This window comes from Myxocyprinus asiaticus, chromosome 49, assembly GCF_019703515.2.
Source record: "Myxocyprinus asiaticus isolate MX2 ecotype Aquarium Trade chromosome 49, UBuf_Myxa_2, whole genome shotgun sequence".
NCBI lineage: Eukaryota > Metazoa > Chordata > Actinopteri > Cypriniformes > Catostomidae > Myxocyprinus > Myxocyprinus asiaticus.
In genome coordinates this window covers 23,758,919-23,783,041 of record NC_059392.1, presented here as the reverse complement: position 1 = coordinate 23,783,041, position 24,123 = coordinate 23,758,919, and the positions used below count along the sequence as shown (strand labels likewise).

At 40.7% G+C, this 24,123-nt stretch overlaps 1 protein-coding gene across 4 annotated transcripts in view; it reads right to left on the bottom strand.

Moving 5' to 3' along the window:
• LOC127438197 (poly(rC)-binding protein 4-like) overlaps positions 1-24,123 on the bottom strand; it is a 130,733-nt gene that overhangs the window by 7,269 nt on the left and 99,341 nt on the right. For all 4 annotated transcript variants that reach the window (XM_051693585.1, XM_051693584.1, XM_051693586.1 and 1 more), the window contains 3 exons: positions 19,524-19,565; positions 19,241-19,319; positions 13,524-13,576 (listed from right to left, as the gene is read on the bottom strand). In XM_051693585.1, coding sequence (XP_051549545.1) covers positions 13,524-13,576; positions 19,241-19,319; positions 19,524-19,565 — 174 coding nt within the window. The remainder of the gene's footprint in view (positions 1-13,523; positions 13,577-19,240; positions 19,320-19,523; positions 19,566-24,123) is intronic.

Below are 24,123 nucleotides of genomic sequence, written 5' to 3'. Positions count from 1 at the left end.
CTCCCTCTCCCACAGACCGATACTGGATTCACTTTCCGGTAGTCAACACAGAACCGGACCAAGCCATCACTCTTCTGTACCAGAACTACCAGGCTGGCCCAATCGCTGTGCAACTTTTGTATTATGCCTATTTCAAGCATTGCCTCTAATTCTTCCTGAACGATCTTTTTCTTGTGTTCAGGAAGACGATAGGGGTGGCTTCGGACCACCACCCCTGGGATGGTCTCAATATGGTGCTCTATAAGGTTTGTGCGACCGGGAAGGGGTGAAAACACATCCCCAAAATCTGCTTGCAACCGGGAAATGTCTGTAAGCTGCAACAGTGAAAGGTGGTCTCCACAAGGGACCGGGGTGAATTAATTTGGTTTGGGAGTCACCTCCGGCCCGAGCTCCACCCTCTCCAGAACTACCATCACCAAGGCTACAGGCACTGCCTCCCTCCATGGTTTGAGGAGGTTGAGGTGATAGATTTGACGTGTCCCTCCCCTATCCGTTCGCCTATCCTCATAATCTAAATCTCCAAGTCGTTGTGTGACCTCAAAGGCCCTTGCCACTTGGCGAGTAATTTGGAGCTCGAAGTGTGCAGCAATACAAGCACTTTATCTCCCTGTGCAAATTCGTGTAGTCGAGTGCTCCGTCATACAGTCGGCGTTGACGTTCTTGAACTTGGAGCAAATTCTCCTGTGTTACCTGCCCCAAAGTGTGGAGATTTTCTCTAAGGTCAAGAATGTATTGAATTTAGTTTTTGCTATTCGAAGGTCCTTCCTCCCAAGCTTCCCATATGATGTCGAGCACGCCGCACAGCCGACGCACATACAGTAGCTCAGATGGGGAAAAACCCTGTGGAGGCTTGTGGGACCTCTCGTACTGTAAACAGCAGGGGTTCGAGCCACTTATCCCAATTTTTAGCATCTTCATGTACGAACTTACGAATCATGTTTTTCAAGGTCTTATTAAATCATTCGACCAACCCGTCGGTTTGCGGGTGATAAATGCTGGTGGGAATCAATTTAATGCCTAATAATACGTACAGTTTGCGTAGTGTATGTGACATGAATGTTGTACCTTGATCAGTGAGGATTTCCTTTGGAATCCCCACTCCTGGAGATAATTTTGAAGAGTGCCTCAGCAACACTTCATGCTGAGATGTTACATAGAGGCACTGCTTCTGGATATTGCATTGCATAGTCCACCAGAACGAATACAAAGCGATGTCCGCATACGGTCCTTTCTAATGGCTCGACGAGGTCCATGCCAATTCTCTCGAAGGGGACTTCGATCAATGGGAGAGGGCGCAATGGCGCTTTTGGAGTGGCCGGTGGATTCACCAACTGACATTCACATCACGCTGCACACCATTTGCGTACATCGCCGTTAATGCCTGGCCAAAAGAAACAGGCCATTATACGGTTCAAAGTCTTTTCGAGACCCAAGTGACCAGCCATTGGGTTATAGTGAGCCACCTGGAAGAGTGTTTCCCAACGGCTCTTTGGTACAAATAGCTGAGTTGTATTCTCTGTTGTCTGAGTGTCCTGCGTCACTCAACACAACCACTCTTTAATTATAGAAAAGTATGGGTATGTCAGCACAACATTAGGCTAGATTTGTTGACTATCAATTACTTTCACTTGGTCAAAAGCGTGCTTGAGGGACTCATCACAGACTGCTCCAGAGGGAAATCCCCCTCAGGGAAGCCCCTGAGTACAGGAATTCCCTCATCTGCATCATCATGACGCGGAGCAGACGTCGACGGCCTGGCACCGCCTCTCCAGCCATAGCGTCGCACGTCACACACCACAACACCACTTTGCAGGACCCATCCACACACATTACCCTAAACATTTTATTTTAAACCAGGCCAATCGGTTCCCAGAATTGGTGGATGGGTGAGGTGGGAATTAACCATGGCCTCGACTCTATGCCTTTTTCCCCTGAATTGTATCTCAATCGTAACCACTGGATACTTGTGAATGTCACCCTCACCCGTTTATTCTTATCCAATGCCCCACCTTGCACCAAGCATTGGTGGATAGAGGTTTGAGAACAACCCGAATCCACCAAAGCTTGATGTGTATCTCATTTTACCTTTACCGGTATCTGATACACCCCCGCCCGATTGGGGGCGGCCTGTGGACCAACCCGGTGGACCAACCCTGTGTCCCCACCTCCATCACCAGACATTGATCCCAGCTTCCCCACACTGGCCCAGGCTTTCCTACCAACTCATGGGGGTGGGGGTTTGGGCGGGGCTCCTCCCCTCTTCCGGGGAGCCGGAACAGGGCGGAACTGGGAGAGATGGGGGGTGGAGAGAGAGAAGAGAGAGAAGAAAAAACACTGCATCGCTGCCTCCTGGAAATGCCGCCATGCAGCCCTCAGCCAGCTGGACGGCCTCTTCCAGTGACACCGGGCGGTGGCACTGGACACACTTGGACATTCCTCGAGGAAGCTGGGAGACGAACTGCTCCAGTACCACCAGATTGACGATGTCCACGGTGCCGTGGATTCCTTCCGCCAGCAACCATTTCTGGCAGGCATCCCGGAGCTGTTGTGTAAAAGCAAATGGGATGCCGTGCTTCCTGAAGCTTAGGGATCTAAAGAGCTGACGACTCTGCTCGGGGCTACAACCAACTCGTTGCTGGATGGCCTTTTTCAGATGGTGATAGTTAAGGAGGCTGGCGGCGGGAAGTTGTTGTGCCACTAGCTGCGCCTCCCTGGAGAGTAAGGGCAATAAGTGGGCGCCCACTGGTCGGGAGGCCACTTCCATACATCTGCAGTCTTCTCAAATAAATCGAGGAAGACCTCTGGGTCATCATTTGGCCCCATCTTTATAAGGGCCATGGGTGGGATGGGCTCCGGGGAGGTTGCAACGCCAGCCCCCTCTCTGGCGATCAGGCACCGGAGCATCTGCCGGTCCTTTGCTTGTGCCTGGAGCAGGACTTGGAAATGCTGTTCCTGCTCCAGGTTTACCTCCATGAGGGCTTGATGTTGGCTTTGTTGGATGCTGGCGAGGGTCTTGAAAACTTTGCCCAGCAGTGAGGACTCCATAACAGCGTTCTCCTCCAAAGCAAGGTTTCGGCACCACTGTGATAGAACTTAGTTCGTGGGCAATGGAGGAGTCAGGAGACAGCGAACAGTTGAGGTGAGTATTTATTTTCTCACACATACACACACACGGATCAATAAACCAGGCTCTCAGTATCCCAATAGAACTTGAACAATTGTAGTCTTTTTATCTGTCATGGCCAAACACACAGACACCAGTTTCCTCTGCCACTCTCTCTCCCACTCTGACGCTCTGGCGTGCCTTTTCAGGTCTCCCTCCACCATCACTATAATTAGAGACAGGTGTTAGAGTACTCACAACCCAGGTGACGAGCCTTACCGCTTTCCCTCTCCCGCAGACCGACACATGACCACGCCCCCCATGACACACTCTGCTAATAGTTCTGCTTGTTCTGCAAATCCAGCTGGTCAGTTTTGACCAACAACAGGTGGAGCACTCTACTTTATACTACTGTGGTCACATCAAGGTTTTTAAAATGTTGGTAGCATGCAGTACGTCTAAATCACCCCGCTGAATTGATCAGCTTACTCCTGATGAATAAAACAGCTTAAACAAGTCTAAGCTGGTTCACTAGTCTTAGCTACTCTCCCAGCCTGGTCAGGCTAGTCTTTGCTGATTTTAGAGGAGTTTTAGGCACTTGTCAGTTAGTCAGGCTGGGAGACAAGTTGGCTGACCAGCTTGGTCAGGCTGGGAGAGCAGCTAGAGCAGCTTGAACCAGCCAATATCAGCAAAGTGGTTAAGATGGATTTTGGGCATTTGTCTGCTGGCCAGGCTGGGAGACTAGCTGCTGACCAGCTTAACCAGGCTTAGAGACCAGCTAAACACAAGCTTGGCCAGGCTGGAAGACCAGTTAGACCAGCTAAAGATTGGCATGACCATGCTAAAATACCAGCTTGACTATATTAAACTAGCTAAGACTAGCAAATTGGTTCCGAGGGGTTTGGGAACTTGTCTGATGGACAGGCTGGGAGACCAGCTACCAACCAGCTTAACCAGGCTTAGAGACCTGCTGAAAACCAGCTTGGCCAGGTTGGGAGAACAGCTAGAGCAGCTTAAAACAGCTAAGACCAGCAAACCATTTTAAGCTGGTATAAGATGTTTTTCGTTTTGTTTTGTTTTTTGCAGCAGGGACACGAGCATGCTGGTCCCATGCTGGTCCTAGCTGGCTTATGCTGGTTTGGTGCTATTTCTTCAAATGACATGGTCTTTGTGGTGAAGCTGGTTGACTAAGATAGTTTAACTGATTAAAGGATTAGTTCACCCAAAAATTAAAATTAAAATCCTAACCCTAACCCTAACCTAACCCTAACCCAGCAGAACCGAAATGAAGATTTTTAGAGGCACATTTCAGCTCTGTATGTGCATACAATGCAAGTGAATGGGTGCCAGCTGTTTGACGGTCCAAAAGGCATATTTAGGCAGCATAAAAGTAATTCACATGACTCCAGTCTTCTGAAGCAAACCGATAGGTTGGTGTAAGAAACAAATCTATAATTAAAAGCAGGAAGCGTTATTTTAAAGTAAATAAAGTTTTACTTATCAATTTATTTTTTATACAAACCTATCGGTTTGCTTCAGATGACATTCATTGATTGACTGGAGTTGTGTGGATTACTTTTATGCTGCCTAAATATGCCTTTTGGACCGTCAAACTGCCAGCAGACTGATGGCACCCATTCACTTGCATTGTATGGACATACAGAGCGAAATGTGCTCATAAAAATATTTACTTTGGTTTTGCTGAAGAAAGTCATACACATCTGGGATGGCTTAAAGGTGAGTCAATCATGAGAGAAATAAAATATTTGGGTGAACTATTCCTTTAAGCTAATTAAGCAACTAGTAAACTACTGTGTTCTTGTAGCTCAACAGATTGAGCATCTCGCAATAACATTATCACGTGGGAACTCGACAGGTTGCTACCGAATGTTCTGGTGCCCTGACATCGACCCCATTCAGCAGAGTTCCTGGTGAACCACGGAAACCAGAAAGTAATCGCATTAACATAATCAACGATTAGAGTGATTCAGAGGTTGCATTTTCCTTTTAAGATTACATTTTCACTCCACTGACTGTTAGGTTGAGGGTTGGGGTTTGGGTTAGGACGTATGGTTAATAAAATATGCATTCGTGTTGATTGCATTACATCATTTACAACTAAAAATACAGTCATTTAGTTGAGAGACAAAAATACATCATTTATAACTCCCCTCTGTGGACATTTCACCCAGAAACTGGAGCTTCAGCCATTGGGGGCAGTATTTTGAATTTCAGTAAGCACAGACAGATTTCAGCAGCAGAACTTTCACAGTGAGATCAGTCTGGTCACGAGCAACACCAATCATGGGTCTGATTTCCAGGGAATGCACATAATTGTAAAATATATACCTTGAATATACCTTGGTATACATAAATACCTTGGCATCCACCAAATGCATAAATGTAAACCAGTAAGTCAGCATCCCATTCTGGGGACCAGCATCTAAAACACAACGTATGCTGGTGACAATCAATGCTGGTCTTTTCAACAGAACACACTGCATTACTCCAAATGACCTTAGTGGTTACTTTCAGATGCTGAGCTTTAAGCTTCTGTGGAGGTGTCCACAGCTTGATGGAAGGGGGTTTGGTTGACTCTTAGGTCCTAAGGTCAAGTCTGGACAATGATAAACTGGAGTGACTCAGATGAGTGATCAGTTTATCATTCAAAAGACTGACAGCTTGTCTTGTGTTCAAGCTGTGTCCCAACCCCCAAACCCTCAATTTGAGTATGTGTTTCTACACAAAACATTCCTTTCCTCAGGAGTCAAAAGGACGTCAAAGCTTCCGATTCGTCACACTGCTCTCCCTGGTGCCAGGGGGCTATTATTGGCTCAGCTGATTGTTGTTAAGGACTTATAGTAGATTGTCATGTCTCGCTGCCACCCTGACGTAGAGGATTCCAGAATGGCCTCTGCACTGCAAAACATATTTGCCCACTGACATCCTTCATTTTTAGAAAACTATTAATTATTAATTCATCCCCAAGCCATAGGACAACGAAAGAATTATTGACACACACACAACCAACCTTTGTGTTTACCAAATCATAACAATGAGTAAAAATCTTCAAACATCCTTGAAACAAGATACATTTACCCGAGGTTTATGCTTAAATCAACAGGATAAAAATAAAATATCCTTAATTAAAAGGGGAAACAATTGCTGTTTTTCTTACGCCATTTGCAACTTTTTATTTTTATTTTTTTTTTTTTTTTTGTGCATAAACCTCACTAAGAGATTTTTGTGAGATTTCTTAACATCAGTTTACTCTTGTTTTAAGGATGACTGGAAAAAGCAAAAATATTGATTAAGATTTTTTATTTTTTTTTATTTTTTATTTTGCAGTGTGCAGAATCTGCAAGATGCTCAGAAAAATAATATCATACAAATGTAGTTTTATTAAATACTGCCATGAGGAAGCTGCATTATCCTAGCAGGAATACATGAAAAACAAAAAGCAATTTTTATGATCCCTCTAATTTTTTATAAAAATTATTAACATCTTGCAGGTTCTGCAAGGTGTTTGTAAAAGTATGAGCAGAACTGTTAAAGGCAAAGGTCAAATCTGTTCTGAGCAGAAGACACTATACCATTGCAAAGTTGGAGACATGTCTATTTTAAATGTATTTCCACCATTTGCTTTAATTTGTGGAAGTCTGGGGACCTGAGTGTCTCCTGCCAGCTAAAAGTGGTGTTGTCAATAGTCTTGTCCGCCTCTCACAGAGCAGTCTCTGAGCAGGTAGAGGTATGCTGTGCTCTCAAGCTCTAATCTCATCCCGATCTAATTGCAGTGTGCTCCTGACGATTTAGAAGGGTGGTTCTAGACCAGCACCAAACTAACACTAACCAGCATAGGCCAGCTGGGACCAGCATGGAAATTCATGCTGGTGTCCCTGCTGAGAAAAACCAACAAAAACACTTAAACTAGACTAAGATGGTTTGCTGGTTTTCACTGGTCTCCTAAACTGGTTGGGCTGGTCTGGTTTTCTGGTTTTGGGCACTTGTCAGTATTTGAGACTAGCTGACCGATCAACTTAACCAGCTGAAGACCAGTTTGGCCAGGCTAGGAGACCAGCTGAAGACCAGTTTGGCCAGGCTAGGAGACCAGCTGAAGACCTGTTTGGTCAAGTTAGGAGACCAGCTGAAGACCAGTTTGGCCAGGCTAGAAGACCAGCTGAAGAGCAGTTTGGCCAGGTTAGGAGACCAGCTAAAGACCAGTTTGGCCAGGCTAGAAGACCAGCTGAAGAGCAGTTTGGCCAAGTTAGCAGACCATCTAGACAAGTTGAAAAACAGTTTGGTCAGGCTAGGAGACCAGCTGAAGAGCAGTTTGGCCAGGCTAGGAGACCAGCTGAAGGGCAGTTTAGCCAAGCTAGCAGACCATCTAGATCAGCTGAAGACCAGTTTGGCCAAGCTATCAGACCATCTAGACCAGTTGAAGACCAGTTTGGCCAGGCAAGGAGACCAGCTGAAGAGCAGTTTGGCCAAGCTAGCAGACCATCTAGACCAGTGAAGACCAGTTTGACCAGGCAAGGAGACCAGTTAGACCAGCTTAAATGAGCTAAGACCAGCAGGAGAATTTCCAACCTAGACTTTAATTTATAAAAATCTGGGGATGTGAGTGAGGACATTTTACCTGCCAGCTAAAAGTGGTGTCTCCGAATGTCTCGTCCATAACAGAGTAATCTCTGAGCAAGTAGAGGTCTGGCTTATGGATCCAGCTGCATTTCCTTCCATTTCTGTGCTCTCAAGCTCTGATCTGATCCCAATCTAATACCTACATGCTCCTGATAATTTAGTGGGGTGGTTCGCCATGGTAAGCAACAGCTCCTCTGCAGAGAGAAATCTGATTGCAAATGATAAACAACTTAGTCTGCCAGAAGTTTGATGTCTGTTTGATGTCGCTTTGCTTTAGAATCACATTGATGTGAGGGTATCTCAATAATACATGCTCTCCATTTCCCTGTTCAGAGGGTTTACGCAGGAATACAAATGTATACACATGCTAAGTCGGCCCTTGATTGGAAGAAAGAGTGCTGAAGTGTTTGTTGAAATTTGAAAATCTTGAGGAGCTCTGCATTGTCAATGTGTGCCATGTGATGGGTGAAGAAGGAGCTCTCAAAAATGTCCAGAACATGGCAAAAAAGCTTTTCTAGTTTGTCTTGTGGCTATACTTTTGAAACTGTGTGTATTTTAACTAGAGCTGTCAATTTAACCCGTTAATTCAGTGCAATATAATTATTTAAAAATAACACATTAAATAGAAGAATGCAGTTAATCACAATTCATTCCCGGACCGCAATAAGCAACATTCCTACTGTCGGAGCAATTCAAGCTTGAAGAACCACCTGTTTTTAGCAGGGGGCAGTAAGCGAAACTCTAGCTGTATAGGCAAAATGCAGTTTTACAGACAACAAACCATACTCAGGCTTGCTTAACACTAGCGATATCACAAGATGAGGATGCGTTCCTGCTTTCAAACACAGCTGGACAGAGCGCAATTCCAAAAGAAGGGATCTCGAGATGTGTTTTTCTTAGTTTCAAATGCTGTGTTTATGACGCGACAAAACCAAAGATGCTCCAAAAGCATCCGTCTGACACGTGTACATTTATGCATCCCTAGAAAAGCCCTTTTAATAAATCTATCTTAGACAGATTTACGAATTCAATTGCAAAATGGATTGCTGTGGATTGTAAGCCAATGATATGGTGTTCAGTAATATGGAAATAAATAATGTTTGAATTCTAAAGCCACTTTTTGTGTTGTCTAATCAATTCTTTACTCATTTGCCACAATAAAGTAATATATTTTAATGATTTGAATGACTATATTTATAATATATATATCATATTTATAATTATTTAAATATAACCATCTATCATTATTTAATCATTATATGTTGAATTACTGTTATTTGAGGGCATTTCTTAGATAATATTTATCAATGCTATTAATAGCGATGAATTTGATTACTTTGGCATATCATGTAATTTAAAGCACTTACGATTTAATTTAAAAAAAAAAAAAAAAAAACGTATGGTCTGACTCTTTCTTCTGTGCTACCTTTTGTACTACTCCAGCCACTCTGACAACTTGGTAGTGCAATACTGCAGATATTGTTGACTTTTGTATGACAGATCGCTTGCTATGTTTCTCATTTGTAAGTTGCTTTGGATAAAAGTGTCTGCTAAATAAATAAATGTAATAGATTGACAGCCCTAATTTTAACATTTATGGAATGGGCCCATTAACTGCCATTTTAAGCGCCTTACAGTAACCAATTTTTTTGCCTTATTTTTTATAATCCACAAGGTATAATTCAAAAATATTATTTTGCATTAATCAACATAATGCCACAAATGCTGTCTATTGAACTTGGATTGTTTTAAACACAGAACATTCCTTTAAAGGAGGCGTGTGGTAATCGTAAAGGGGTTTTAAGTATGATTACTTATATGATTTCTATTAATATACTGTTTATTAATAGTTAAAAGTTCATGCCACCTCACCACAGATTTCCAATTAAACCAGCATTTCTTTTTTTTTTATATTTCTTTTTTTTTCTTCTTTTTTTTTACTAAAAAACACAACTATTACTAAACCCAGTATTAGACACCAGTAGATTGTTGCTGGTCAAGCATGGGGCCTTAAAATAACAACATAAGGGGAGTTGGAGTTATGGATTGAGTGTGGTCAGAGTCAGGGCTGTGCCCTCAGCCAGTCCATTAATCCTGTGATCTCAGGGATATGTGTGGGCAAGATGGAGCCTCGCGCAGCAGGCCCCTTGAGTGCGGGGTCTGCGCTACAACCTACAGCCCTAACAAAAGGCTGTGGCTTTTTTTACCGTCTCTGTTTTGACAGCAGAGGAGCAATGAACATGCCAGACACCATGACAGAATTAAACTGGTGTGAAGCTCTTCTAACAGAGCAGTAGGTGGGGGAAACAGATACAAAAAAAGATACATGAGTCAAAGTGTTTGATGAAATATGAAAAGTTTGAGGAATTCTGCATGGTCAGTGTGTACCATGTGACACATGAGGACAGTGCTATTAAAAATGTCTAGCCTTCTAGAGCATCCAGGGCTCCCGCACCATTTGACCAATGTTTTTTTATTTTATTTTTTGCAATTAAAATTTTTTTTTTATTGATTCAACCATTAAATATAAATAGCAGAACACATATACAGAATCAATATCCAACACCCCAGTGGTCACACAACAAAAATAATAAAATAAATAAATACAATTAAAAAAATAAAATAAATAAAACTAATCACACACATAAAACCCCTACACCTCTCTCTCCACTGTCCCTCCCCGAGAGCCCTCCAAAAAAGACAGATATCTGCCCCACTTCTTCACAAACATGTCTAAACTCCCTAGTCTTCTAGGTACCCCCTCAAGAGCTGCCACTCTGGCCATCTCTGAACACCACTCCTGAAACTGGGGCGCTCCAGCCGATTTCCAACTCCTCAAAGTGATCTGTCTGGCGATCACAGTACTAGTTAGGACCCAGTTTTTCATGTGCATATTCTCCAAATTAATGATTGCCCCATCTCCTAAGATACAGAGTCTGGGGCAAAATAAAATTTGAGAGGCCAAAACCTCGCACATAAAACTGAATCCTCATCCAAAATTCTTGCACCTTAACATATCCCCAAAAGACATGTGTTGTGTCTCCATCTTCTGACTGACATCGCCAGCAGGTGGGTGTGTCATTAAGACCAAGCCTATGCAATCTAGAGGGGGTCAAATAGACTCTATATAAAATCTTAAATTGCATGGGGCGAAGCCTTGCATCTCTAGATGCAGATTTGAAGTTTTTTAGAATCCTAGCCCACTCTCCCTCCTCCAATACCAAATTTAGATCTTTCTCCCATAATCTCTTAAGAGAAGTTGAAGTTCCGTCCCCCAGTCTCTTTGGATTAGTAGGGAGTAATACACCGATGCCTCATGACCTTTTCCAAAAGCAGTAATCACCACTCCCAGAGTATCTGCCGCTTTAGGGGAGTGTAAACCACTCCCAAAAACAGTACAGAGCAGGTGGCGCAGTGGTAAATACTTATAGAACTGAGATCTAGGAATCCCAAAAAGTTTAACCAAATTTTGAAAGGATCTCAACACTCCATTCCCATATAGGTCACCGAGTATAGTAACCCCCCTCCCAATCCACTCTGACCAGCAAAAAGTGGACTTGTTTATGCATAATTTGGGGTTCAGCCATATGCTTGAGGCAACATTTAAAAAAATGTCTGAATTAAACAGTCTGGACACTTTTGTCCATACCGAGTTCAAGCGTGAGATAACGGGATGTAACTTAGCTTCTCCGATTAATTTGATAGAAAGGCTCTGCAGTGGCGAAATAGGGGCAAGAACTTCCTGTTCTATACAGAACCAGGGAGGGGCTCTCTCAGGTGGAAGCAACCAATGAGCCAAATGTCTGAGACTGAATGCATAATAATAAAATAAAATCTTGGGTAGGCCTAGCCCACCTTTGTCAATCGGCCTATGTAACTTGAAATGTAATTTGGGACGCTTACCATTCCAAATGAAGGACTTTGTTATGCTATCAAATTGCTTGAAATAAGAGAGGGGGACATCTACAGGGAGAGACTGCAGCAAGTAATTGAATTTTGGAATACAATTCATTTTAATAACATTAACCTTCCCAATCATAGATAAGTGTAATGAAGCCCACCTGCCCACATCACTCGAAATTGACTAAATCACACAGATTTGCTGGAAATAAAATACCCAAATACTTAATGCCCTGTTTGGGCCACTGGAAAGTGCCCGGCTGAAAAGCCGTTTCTGGGCAGTTTGCTGTCAGAGCCAAAGCTTCGGATTTAGACCAATTGACTCTATATCCTGAAAACTTAGAAAAGGAATTAATAATTCTGTGGAGGCAAGGCATAGATCTACTGTGGTCAGAGACAAATAATAAAATATCATCTGCGTAAAGCAGAAGCTTATGCGTCATACTTCCCGCCACCACCCCTGGAAAATCATCCACCACCCCTGGAAAATCATCCACCACCCCTGGAAAATCATCCTCCTTTCTTATCGCGGCTGCTAATGGTTCCAGGGCAAGACAGAACAATAATGGGGAATGAGGGCAACCCTGCCGGGTGCCCCTATTCAGAGTAAAATAATCTGAAATTAATCCATTTGTTTGTACCGCCGCTACTGGGTGTCTATAAAGTAACTTAATCCATCCAATAAACGTACTCCTGAACCCGTATATTTCCAAAACCTTAAAAAGATAATCCCATTCTACCATATCAAATGCCTTTTCGGCGTCAAGAGAGATGGCAGCGTCCAGAGTCTGATCATTCGCCACTGACCACATGATATTGATGAGATGCCTGATGTTATCAGAAGAGCTGCGGCCCCGAATAAACCCCACCTGATCTATATGTATAAGAGATGTCATAACTTTACTTAATTGGTTAGCCAAAATTTTTGATAAAATTTTTACATCTAGCTGGATCAGGGAAATTGGACGGTAACTTTTACACTCACTTGGATCTTTGTCCTTTTTAAGAATCAGACTGATCCGGGCTTGTGTCATGGTTGGCGGAAGTTTTCCATTCTTTAATGATTCCGTATAAACTTCTAACAAAAGTGGAGCCAATTCTGTAGCATAAGATCTAAAAAATTCAGCGGCAAAACCGTCTGGCCCTGGAGTCTTGCCTGTAGGCAAGACTTAATTACCTCGTCAAGCTCCTCCAAGGTTATCTCAGAATCAAGAGAATTTTTTTGCTCAGTCGTCAATTTAGGGAGTTCTAATGGTTAACCAGTTTTTTTTTCATTACTTTTCTAGTAGTGATTACTGGATAATGTTTTTAAAAAAAACATTGGTCATGAAGAACAATTTCTAGCCTATTACGTATTTAAATTCTGAGCATAATTTGAATATACAGTGTGTGTGTGTGTGTGTGTGTGTGTGTGTGTGTGTGTGTGATATATATATATATATATATATATATATATATATATATATATATATATATATATATATATATATATATATATATATATACACACACAGTATATATTCACATGTATACTGTATATATACTGTACACTATATCCCTGTGATGGACTGGCCACCTGTCCAGGGTGTTTCCCTGCCTTCGGCCCGAGACAGCTGGGATAGCGACCCTTCATAGGACAGGCGGCTTTAGAAGATGGATGGATGGATGTACACTATATTCACTTTCATTACAATTTTAAAATTCCCTGATATTTCCAGGTTTTCTATGATTATGAGAACCCTGCTAAACTTTAACACCTGTCCTAGCCAGGCACAATTCGATAAGAATCAATTTTATCAAGAAATTATGATTATTCCAAACTACTTTGGTAAACATTTGATGTGATGCGTGCAAAAAAAGTCAAAAGAAAGTTTGCTCTTACATCATTTGGAATGAGAAGTTCTTGCGATGCTGTCTGGGAACTGGACTCCATGCCTGATGGAAGAGGAACAGGTAAGTTGAGAATTCAGTTTGATTGTTGGGTTGTTAGTTTGTTCTTTCTTGTTCATATATTCTTTTTTATTTCTTTGCGTTCTAAGAAATTTGATTGAAAGAAGCTCCTGAAGAACTCCTAAACTTTAGACTGATTCTACACAGATGTGATTTAGTAAGAGTGAAATAAGGTGAAGTCTGTAATTTCAACACTGTGACCTTGGCCTGACCAGCAGCTAGTCCAGCTGTTCAGCCATCTAAACCAACATGGACCAGCTAATGAATGCTTACAAACAGAATTTTGTATTTGGGTAGTATACCTATGTCTTTTTCCTTTCTCCTTTTTCTTAAATTTAGGGGCGAATTCAGTAGCACCACTTGCACCATTTCCATGAAAAGTATTTCAGCATAAAAACCTGCGTCTAATTTACTAACCAGCCACAATTCAGTTTAACCAGCTGCTGTATTTGCTGGTATAGCGCTGCGACATGCATATTTAAATGAAGTCATAAGGTGCTTTCACACATACAGCATTTTCTGGAAAATGAACGGCATTTTTCCATTTAGACGTTATGTTTGGAAATACCGGTAAATCTGCTCTGGCAGTTTCCCTGAATGTGGAGTTGTAACATTACCAGAAAAGTTGTGTTTGGCTAACACATGAAATTTGATGAAATTTGTCGACAACTTATAGGAACAGTAAACTCAAAACAGTAAACTAAATTTAGTTTAAAAGAGATGTTTGTGTATATTTTACAGCAGTCATGGCAGTAGTAATTAATCAAATAATAAAAGAAGAGTGTTATAATTGGTCATACTGTATACAGAGACCAGCTGTGCAGTTGAGCATGCTTTAATTTTTTTAAAGAGGCCATTCAGGTGCCTGGATTTCAATGGCTGGTGCTATATAATCCCAATAAAGTAATTCAAATCTTGCAACTTTGCTGCAACCATTTTTGGCTGTTTGCATTGTTACCTGATTTGCATAATTCCTTTAATGAATCGGGTGCATAAACTATGTATATAGTGTACGTAATTCATTCTTAGTGAATTCCCCCATTGGTCTTAGATGCTACAGTACAGAACCTTGTTCTCACTTCAAAAGACAGATTCATGGGTCTTTTGATTTCAATAGGTCTGTTGGCAATGTAACCGTTTTGTCATAATTTGACATTTTTATCTATCCAGCATGTTAATTCGTATCCATCTTCTATATTAAGTATTTTTCTATCTGTTAGCTGAACCTAAATGCTATCACCTAACCACTAATGATGCACTCAGAGCTAGCCTGCCTCTCTTCAGTACTTTCTGTCTCAGCAGGAGGCCCGGCCTCAGCGCTGCCTCCCAGCCCAACAGGAGCATATTTAATAGACTGAAACATTGCCCTGACTGATGAGCTTTTTACCTCCGACATAATCGAATTCCCAAGCCATATCATGAGAGGATGTGCTCTCTTAGTTTTAGCGGCAGGAGGGGCAACTACTATATTTGTTTCAACTTCTCAATTGCTTGGAGGAGCTTTTTGAACAATACATTTGCAGCGAAAGTGCTTATTTACCATAATGTTCAACAGTCTGCTGGCTATTAGTGCGCGCACAACAAACCTTTTGCTCAACAAATGTTTGGAATCTGCTGACGAGTTGAAAGAATATGCTTGACAATGTTGTGCAGCATTCAGAATTGAATGGAGAATGCCTTTTAAATGCTAATACAATTACTGAATTTGAATTGAGTTAGCAAACAGGATGTAGAATTTAAATTTATATGGGAATAGAATTAAAATGGAATGAAATTCAAAGAAATTAATCAATCAATTGCTGAAAATGTAATACATTTATTTTTTCGAGAAATGTTAGGTAATATTAAGAATCATTGTTTGCAACGCCACCTATAGAAGTTTGTATATCATTTATACAATTGATTTATTAAATTTAATAAATTACCTTTCATTTTATGGACAAAGGAGGAAAAAATACTTTATTTACCAGAATGTTCTAATTGACCCCATTGTTTGGAGCCAAACAGCATGAAGCAATTTAAAGGCCCCGATGTACTTTATACGAAAACGAAGAACGAATGGGTGTCATCATTTAGAACAAAATCTGGCCAAAAAGAAGGTGTTTTTGCATTTGTATCGGTGGTTTTTAACAGCTTGCCTGGGCGAACTTTTAGGAAAAATTCTTACCTGTTGCTAAACACCTTTTTACTGCCACTGGTCTACCTCATCGGTAGGTGTGACCTGAAGCTCGACCTACCTTGAGGCTGACAGATAATTTTTTTTTATGTTGTTCAGTCAACAGGAACACACCGGGGTGTAGAGTTATTAGCAAGATGCAGGTGCAAATTTACCTATATTTGTACGATCGTTCCCTTAGAGACATTTGCCAAGACCATGCAATGCATTTTTTTTTTTTCAAATCAACTAAAAAACTCTCAAGTGCCCATTCACTCATGTGCCATCTGCAGCGAAAGCCATTCACGCATCTGCCCAAAGTAAGATATGCCTCTATCACCATTCTTCTGTCTATAATCTGTATTCTCTTTTATACACCTATCTTTGCAGTAGGATCAGTGTCATCAGAAATTACAATAACAGTGTAATCGGTGCATATTATGGCCACGTATAGCATGTTAGCACATTAGCGTCATGAATTCAGAATGTAAACATTTTCTACTGCATATACAGTATATATATTACTTTTAATAATTGATGAGTGGTTAAAACAGCTTCTTTGACCTCATGTGAATTTTACTCATAAAATGAGGCATAAAGTCATGTTTAGAACTTATTTTTACCCCTGAATGAAGAAGGAAGAAAAAAGTTTTAGGCATATAAGATGTTTCACAAAAGCATTTGTCTTAAGATGGTTATTTATATCTTCAGCTTTAGTGTGTCAATAGGAAATATAAATGATAGACTCCCAAACATTACATTTGCGAATAGAAGAACAGGGAGCCCTGCAACAGATGTAATGGCCCCCACAAAACACCCCACTGAACATCGTGTCAGTCTGAGATTACATATAGAGGCAGAAGCAATTGAGACTAAATTGCTAAATAGATAGAAGAAATGTGGTGAATTCTCCAAGAAGCTTTGAACATCCTATCTGCCTACAACCAAGAAAAACTGTGTCCAGGTGTACCTAGGAGAATTGGTGCTGTTTTAAAGGCAAAGGTGGTCACATCGAGTATTGATTTAGCTTTTTTATGTTTACTGGACTTTGTATGACATTAAGTGATAAATGAAAACTATTTATGGCATTATTTTTGAAGACATCCTCACTATGCAACATTTATCACTAGTGCCTAAAACTTTTGCACAGTACTGTATATCGGGGCATTTACAAGCTTACACCTAAAAAGTTGTCTGTTCTTGTCTATTTTGTTGTTGTGTTGGATTTATGACATTTCTCTGTTGTGTGACTGTGTTGAATTTATTTGAAATGCAATTCGGTATATTACTCTTCCTGTTATTTTAATTCAAATGAAAATTCGACAACCTGTGGGGCATGACCGATTGCATTCAAATTTAAAACCTTGAACAGAAAGGAACCCAAATCTTAAATTCAGAATTTTGCCCTATCCTGCTAAAATTTTTTGTGAATCTCTAGACCAGCTCATCGCTGAAAAACTTGGGGTGGCTGCATAATTGAATGTCTGGTTGTGTGGAAAACAGAGAAAGAAAAGGAGAGAGAGAGATTCCTCCTTTTCCTTCAACTTGAAATTTATAATGGCTCTGAGAATCCCCAAGAGCTGACTGTGAAGCCTTGTAAGGCTTGGCCCCATTTTTTTTCAGTTATAATCTACATGTGGCATACACTCCATGGAGCTCAGGTATACGTATTAACCTCAAACCATGTGGCGTCTGGTTCTTTTGGAGTCCTGAATCTAGGTACTAAAACTTTAGATTCCCAATTCAATTTTGACACTTCTTCAACTCAAGTGTAAGCTGAGATTGAGTGCTCCCTAAAGAGGACATATGCTCCAAGGTAAATATAAGGTGTGTTTATTTTTTTTTTCTCTCTTTAAGGGTGCTTTCACACATGGTTCGATTGCTTAGTCTGAACCTGGGTTCATTTCCTCGCGTCCCCCTGCCCTCACCTGTGTCTGTACACAAGGGTATAGATTTTTGCTTGAACACTGGGTTAGGGTTAGGGTTAGGTTGGGGGGTTGATTATTAGGGGGTTACCTCACCCCGGAATCTACACCCCTGTCTGTACACATCTTACTATTTGGGTCCAAACCGCGGTCCGATTGTGTCGTCAATGAGAGTACAAGTAGCAGCTTTTTACAACTGTAACTAATTAACAATTCGAGAAGACATCACCTTCACTGTGTGAAGTATTGAAGTTTGTCTCTTTGGATTTATCACCATAAATGTACATGCACAGAACGTCACTTGCGTTTGTCTGCTGTGGATGCAGTGAATGTGAAAAGATGTGAAGAATTTGAGCTGTTCTTTGAAGATGATTTATTTGATGGACAAGCAGGTATGAAGGCGCGGTCACATTTACCTTTGCACTGCGAAATTCCACTGGCAAAATATAGTGATCTCGATGGGAATCCGCACGATGGACTTGCGGTGGCGAAGAATTTCCCATTGCGATTTCGCATGGAGTTTGACAGGCAAATTCGCTGCATTGACCAATAGGTATTTGCTTGGTTTGGCAGTGACCTCTGTGTGGGCGGTGTTTCGTACACAGCTACACTGAATATTCACAGACAAGGATATCATTTTAGCAGTTAGTTCTTTTTAACTTCTCTCTCACAGAGTATTAAGTTCAGCATTAAAAAAGGCTGCTTGGCAATTTATTTTTTGCTGGTCACATGCGCTCAACTTCCGTTGATGCCTTCTTCGCCAAATGCGAAATGCATTACAGAAATTATAAATGCATTATACCATACTAATTGAAGTCGAGCATGCAAAGGCACAATACACCATCAACAGCGGTTCACTTCCGCAATTTAGGATGATTGCATTCATATCAGCAGTGAACTGTACCAGAGTTCACATGAACCATTCCCTAGACCACCTTTTCAAGCGGACTCTGGTGCGGTCCACGGTTGTGCACTCGAGTTTGGGAAAAAAAACTTTCACATCATCCAAACGAACCGAACTTTGTCATCAAATGAACCCGGTTGCGCACCAAAAGTGCTAGTGTGAAAGCACCCTAAAAGAAACCTCATGAAGTAGACCAAGAAGTGAAATTAAACCCAGTTGTCTTTGCATTCACACTGTTCCTGGTTTAAAAAAATAGTAGTCAAATTTCATTGTGGTTCATTTTAGTTATGACCAGGTCTCAGTACACTTTCCATTCACATTGTTGTTCTTATGGAACATGGACTTTTACAAAATTATTATTTATTATTAAATATGTTATTACTGTATTCATATAATTTATTATTATTTATAAAAACAATAGAATATTATCATACAATAGCAATCCTGTTGTACTTTTTTCACTTTAGCATCGCAACACTCTCAAGCCTTCTTAAAGGTCAGTCCTGCTTGTGTGACTGAGGTGGCAAAGAGTTGATTGCAGTGCAATCCCTGTGTAAACAACAATTTGTGTGATCTGCCTCCATCCCTACACTTATCTTCCTCCCAACCCCCCTCGATATGAAGATCCTTCATCTTCAAAGAGGATTCTGATTGGGAAAACATACCAGGCAGGACTGGGGTGGCCGTGGGCTGCGCCATGGGAGCAAGACCCTGCTGCATGGACAATTGATGCAACTTGGCCAACTGAGATAAAGGGAGACAGAGAAGGGAAAGAAAGATCACTTTGGTTTGCATGAAAGGGTTTAATTACTTTTATCAGAAACCACAGCTGAGGTTTGAGTCATACAGATCTCCATTCAAATGAGTTAAACAGGCTCCTCAACTTAACAGAAGGACACTCTTTTCTTATGCTCAGGTTATTTAGTACAATATTTTCTCTCCTCTTACCTCTGAGTGTGGAATGCCATATTGGTTTTGTACAGTATATGCCTGGAAAAGAAACAGAGACAGGTGTTGAAATGGACACGTGCTGGGAAATCTGGTTAATTCATTATTTTTTTGTGAAACACAGATTCTCAATTTTTGTAAGGGTAATGCCCACTTTTTGTCAATCCAATCAATTTCTGATGGATAAAATGAAGTCTTGCCCTACATTTATTAAATTGAATATCCTATCTCCCTTGGAATTCACATTACGGAAGTAAAATAGGTTGTAAATGGCATTTCATTGAAGTTTTAAGTCTTCAATATGTAAATGGCCATTGTTATGAGCTCATGTTTGTGGCGTCAATATCATGATGATTTTTGAACAACTTGTTTTCACAACCTAGTTTCAGTAAATGTTCTCGGTGGACTGGGGGAGGAAACTTTGTGTGGTGAACATTAAAGTATGTCTTTACAGTACATCAAACTCTTTATTTTCAAAAAGAGCAAGTAAAATCTTGTTTTCCATGATACTATGTCCCTATATATCGTCACAGATGCCGCTGTTGTAAAGAGGGAAGACCTGAAACGAGGAGAACTCTGAATCAAGGCCTCACCATCAAAGAGAATGGGAAGCCAAATAGCCAGACTCTAAAGCTACACAGAACATTATGCATTGTTCCCAGAGGTTCTCTTGCATAAGCCTGTTTTCAAAGTTTAAACACGTGGAGAAGAGAGAAGGAGAGAAAGAGAGAAAAAAAAAACAGAGAGGAAGGAAAAAATGGGAGTATCATATAAAAAGATCAGTGATGCAGAAATGGCAGATCGTGTTGAAGACAAACCTTAGTTTGTGTCTCTGGCAGTTGAGTTAATGAAAATGATTGGTCACAGCTCTCAAAACAAATGTTGTTTGGGGAAAAAACATGACCTTTTGTCCGGACTGGTTTAGCTTGTCTCTCGAGGTGAGTTTAGAGCCCCTAGGACAGCTGAGAGAAACTGGTACGTGATTGCCACCTTCAGTGTTTTTGATAATATATTTATTTTGCTATCTCTGTCCTTTATGTCCCTCTTTTCCCTTTAGTTTTTGATGAAACCTTTTTAGATACAGTTTTTGTTCCTGCCTTTCTTTTCTCCCAAACATTCATCAGTCACTTGAGTCTGTAAGCAACTGTACACTCACTGAACACTTTGTTAGGAAGACCTGTACACCCACTTATTCTTGTGATTATCTAATCAGCCAATCGTGTGGCAGCAGTGCAGTGCATAAGATCAAGCAGATATGGGTCAGCAGCTTCAGTTTTTGTTCACATCAACCATCAGAATGGGGAAAAATTTGATGTCAGTGATTTCGACCATGGCATGATTGTTGGTGCCAGATGGGCTGGTTTGAGTATTTCTGTAATTGCTGATCTCCTGGGATTTTCACACACAACAGTCTTCTAGTGAGTCTCTAGAGTTTACTAGAATGGTGCCAAAAACAAAAAACATCCAGTGAGAGGCAGAACTGTGGATGGAAACTGCTTTTTAATTTTATTTTAAATTTTTTCCCCTTTTCTCCCCAATTTTGTATGCCCAATGTGCTCTAAGTCCTCGTGGTGGCGTAGTGACGGAGGACGAATCTCAGTTGCCTCTGCATCTGAGACTGTCAATCCGTGCATCTTATCACGTGGCTTGTTGAGCATGTTACCATGGAGACATAGCGCTTGTGGAGGCTTCACACTATTCTCCGTGGCATCCACGCACAACTCACCACGCACCCCACCGAGAGCGAATCACATTATAGCGACCATGAGGAGGTTACCCCATGTGACTCTACCCTGTACCCTCCCTAGCAACTGGGCCAATTTGGTTGCTTAAGAGACCTGGCTGGAGTCACTCAGCATGCCCTGGATTCAAACTCGCAACTCCAAGGGTGGTAGTCTTCGTCTTCACTCGCTGAGCTACCCAGGCCCTGGAAACACCTTGTTGATGAGAGAGGCCTATGGAGAATGGCCAGACTGGTTCGAGCTGACAGAAAGGCTACGGTAACTCAGATAACCACTCTGGATATCTCTAGCATCTCAGAATGCATAGCATGTCCAACCTTGAGGCAGATGGGCTACAACAGCAGAAGACCACACTGACATTTTAAAAGGACAATAGTATTCCTAATAAAGTGCTCAGTGAGTGTATATTGCCAAGATGTATATTCAAAGTGGGCATTTTTATCAAGGGCATAGGAATGATCTGAAATGAACTTAAGACATTTTTAAAAATGTCCCTGGTTTCTATCTGGAAGATGCCATATTTAGAGCATTACCTGTTGGATGCCAATGGAAATCTATGGGATTTTTTCACTAATTTTTCGTTTGCCGGGTGGACATACTTTTTCTGAAATATCTTACAATTTAAACAATAATGCTGTATTTGTTTAAAACAGAGCAATTTGTAAGTAATAAATTATTAACATTTTTCACTGAAAATGAAGGGTTTACTATGATGGCGTTTTAGTGCCACGTAAAAAAATAAATAAATAAATAAAATAAATAAATAAATAACATTTAGAGAATAAAGTCAAAATTACGAGTATAAAGTCGTAATATTTTGAAAAAAAGTAAAAAATATGAGAATAATGTTGTAATATTTCGAGAATAAAGCCAAAATTACGAGGATAAAGTCATAGCATTATGAGAGCTCTTTGTTCGAGAATGAGGTGTGCATTAGTACAGGAGTTAGTACACCTTTGGGCACCTGTCAAGTAAGGTGTGAGATACAGGCTTGCTGTCAAGTGAAGTGAAAAATAACTGGAACTGCTGTGAATTATATAGGTCCATTTCATTTACAGATTCACTAAACACTTGCGCAACTTTTGCATGTGGTATTTCAGCGCAAAAACCTACATCTTATTCATTAACCACCCGCAATCTATTTTAGCAGGCGCAATCAGCACTGAAATTGCGCTGCATCTTGAGTATTAAAATGAAGTTATTATCATTCCTTTCGGTGCAAACACGCTCATTTCTGTGTAAATTAGGCTCATTGTATATTACGATTCATTCACAAAAAATGTCTGGCACAATTTAGATTGTGCAATTAGCGCAAATAAAAGTAGACGGTAAAATTTATTTTATTTAAAAGAAATGTTTGAGAACATTTTCAACTCATCATATCAGCAGTAATTCATCAAACACTGATCAAATGATGAAGAACAGTGTTATAGCCTGGCATATATCCAGAAGCGCTGTGTAGCCAAGCACACTTTTTCGGCATGTTTAAGAGATGATTCAGGTGTCTGGATCATAGTGGACATGTACAGTCCAGACACACTCTAAAAAATGATGGGTTGGCCCTGTTGGATAATTTGATTGGGCTATTTTCTCTCTGTTGGGTAGTTTTTGTGTAGCCCAGCCGCTGGGTTAGTGGCTGGGTCATTCACACTGACAGTTGAAACTATACACCCCTCCCCCCACCCTGATGCGACAACCCAGTGGTGGCGTCAGAACAGTCCAGCTGATGAGTTACCTGACGCTGGCTTTTTGGATCATCTTCAGGAATAAGCGGTTCTCAGTGCGGACAAATTGGAGGATTCATTCAGTGAAGTAAGGTTTGTGTCAGTGTTTTTATCTATAATATGACAACTGTACACCAGACTACTGTTCCATAATCAGAACTGGACAGCTCAAATGACATCAACTGTTATTAGATGTCACGCTAGCTACATGAGCTTTGGGTTTGCTAGCCTGTATTGCCCACTGGATACTGAATAGGTTTATTTACATTTTCTGATTTTTTTAGTAATGCAAATGTCTCCTGCAAATGCAAATGTTTTGAATCCAAAATATATCACCTACAGTACATGATTAATTTAGTGCATACTCTTTATCACCCTGTCTACACCGGACGCAAGAGGTGCATCGCTGATACGAAGGCCGACTCACAACTCTCGCATCACGGGCTTCAGGGCTTCAACACATGATAAGCGTTGGTGTGCATGGTAAACACTGAAAACTTATTTGAGTTTAAAGTAGAAAAAGTCCAAGAAAAAATAATGTAACTGTTAATGAATAAATAAATTATGAGCCATCTAATATTAGAATCAAAGTCTGAGTTTTTCTTTGTATTTAAATCCATCACTAGTGACGCAAACACTTGTGTGAAAAATCACAAACTGGTGCACAGAAACATTTACATTTATTAACCGTGCTTCCAGTATTCTAAAGACTGTTAGATTGCTAACATTATGGGTTGATATCTTTCTTTAACCTTTTTGCTTTTCTTTCTTATTGTCGTTTTTTTTTTTTTTTAGGTTGGAACAAATATGGTGGAGTACCTCCAGCAGGCCGAGATGTCAAGGCCTTGTTCCCCAAAATCCTACACTTAGCAAAACTGACCATTTATTCTTATTTTAATTTAATTACTTTTATGGATTGTATTCATACCTTACATAATTAGTGTTCTAGTAATAGACACTAGAATTATAAGTAACATTTAAAGGGCTAGTTAACCCAAAAATTTAAATTCTCATAATTTACTCACTCTCATGCCATCCCAGATTTATTTATTTATTTATTTTTACTATAAATCTTCACTTTCACATCTAAAAGTCACACGTGGCACCTGTTTAGTTTTTCTTTCAGATGTGAAA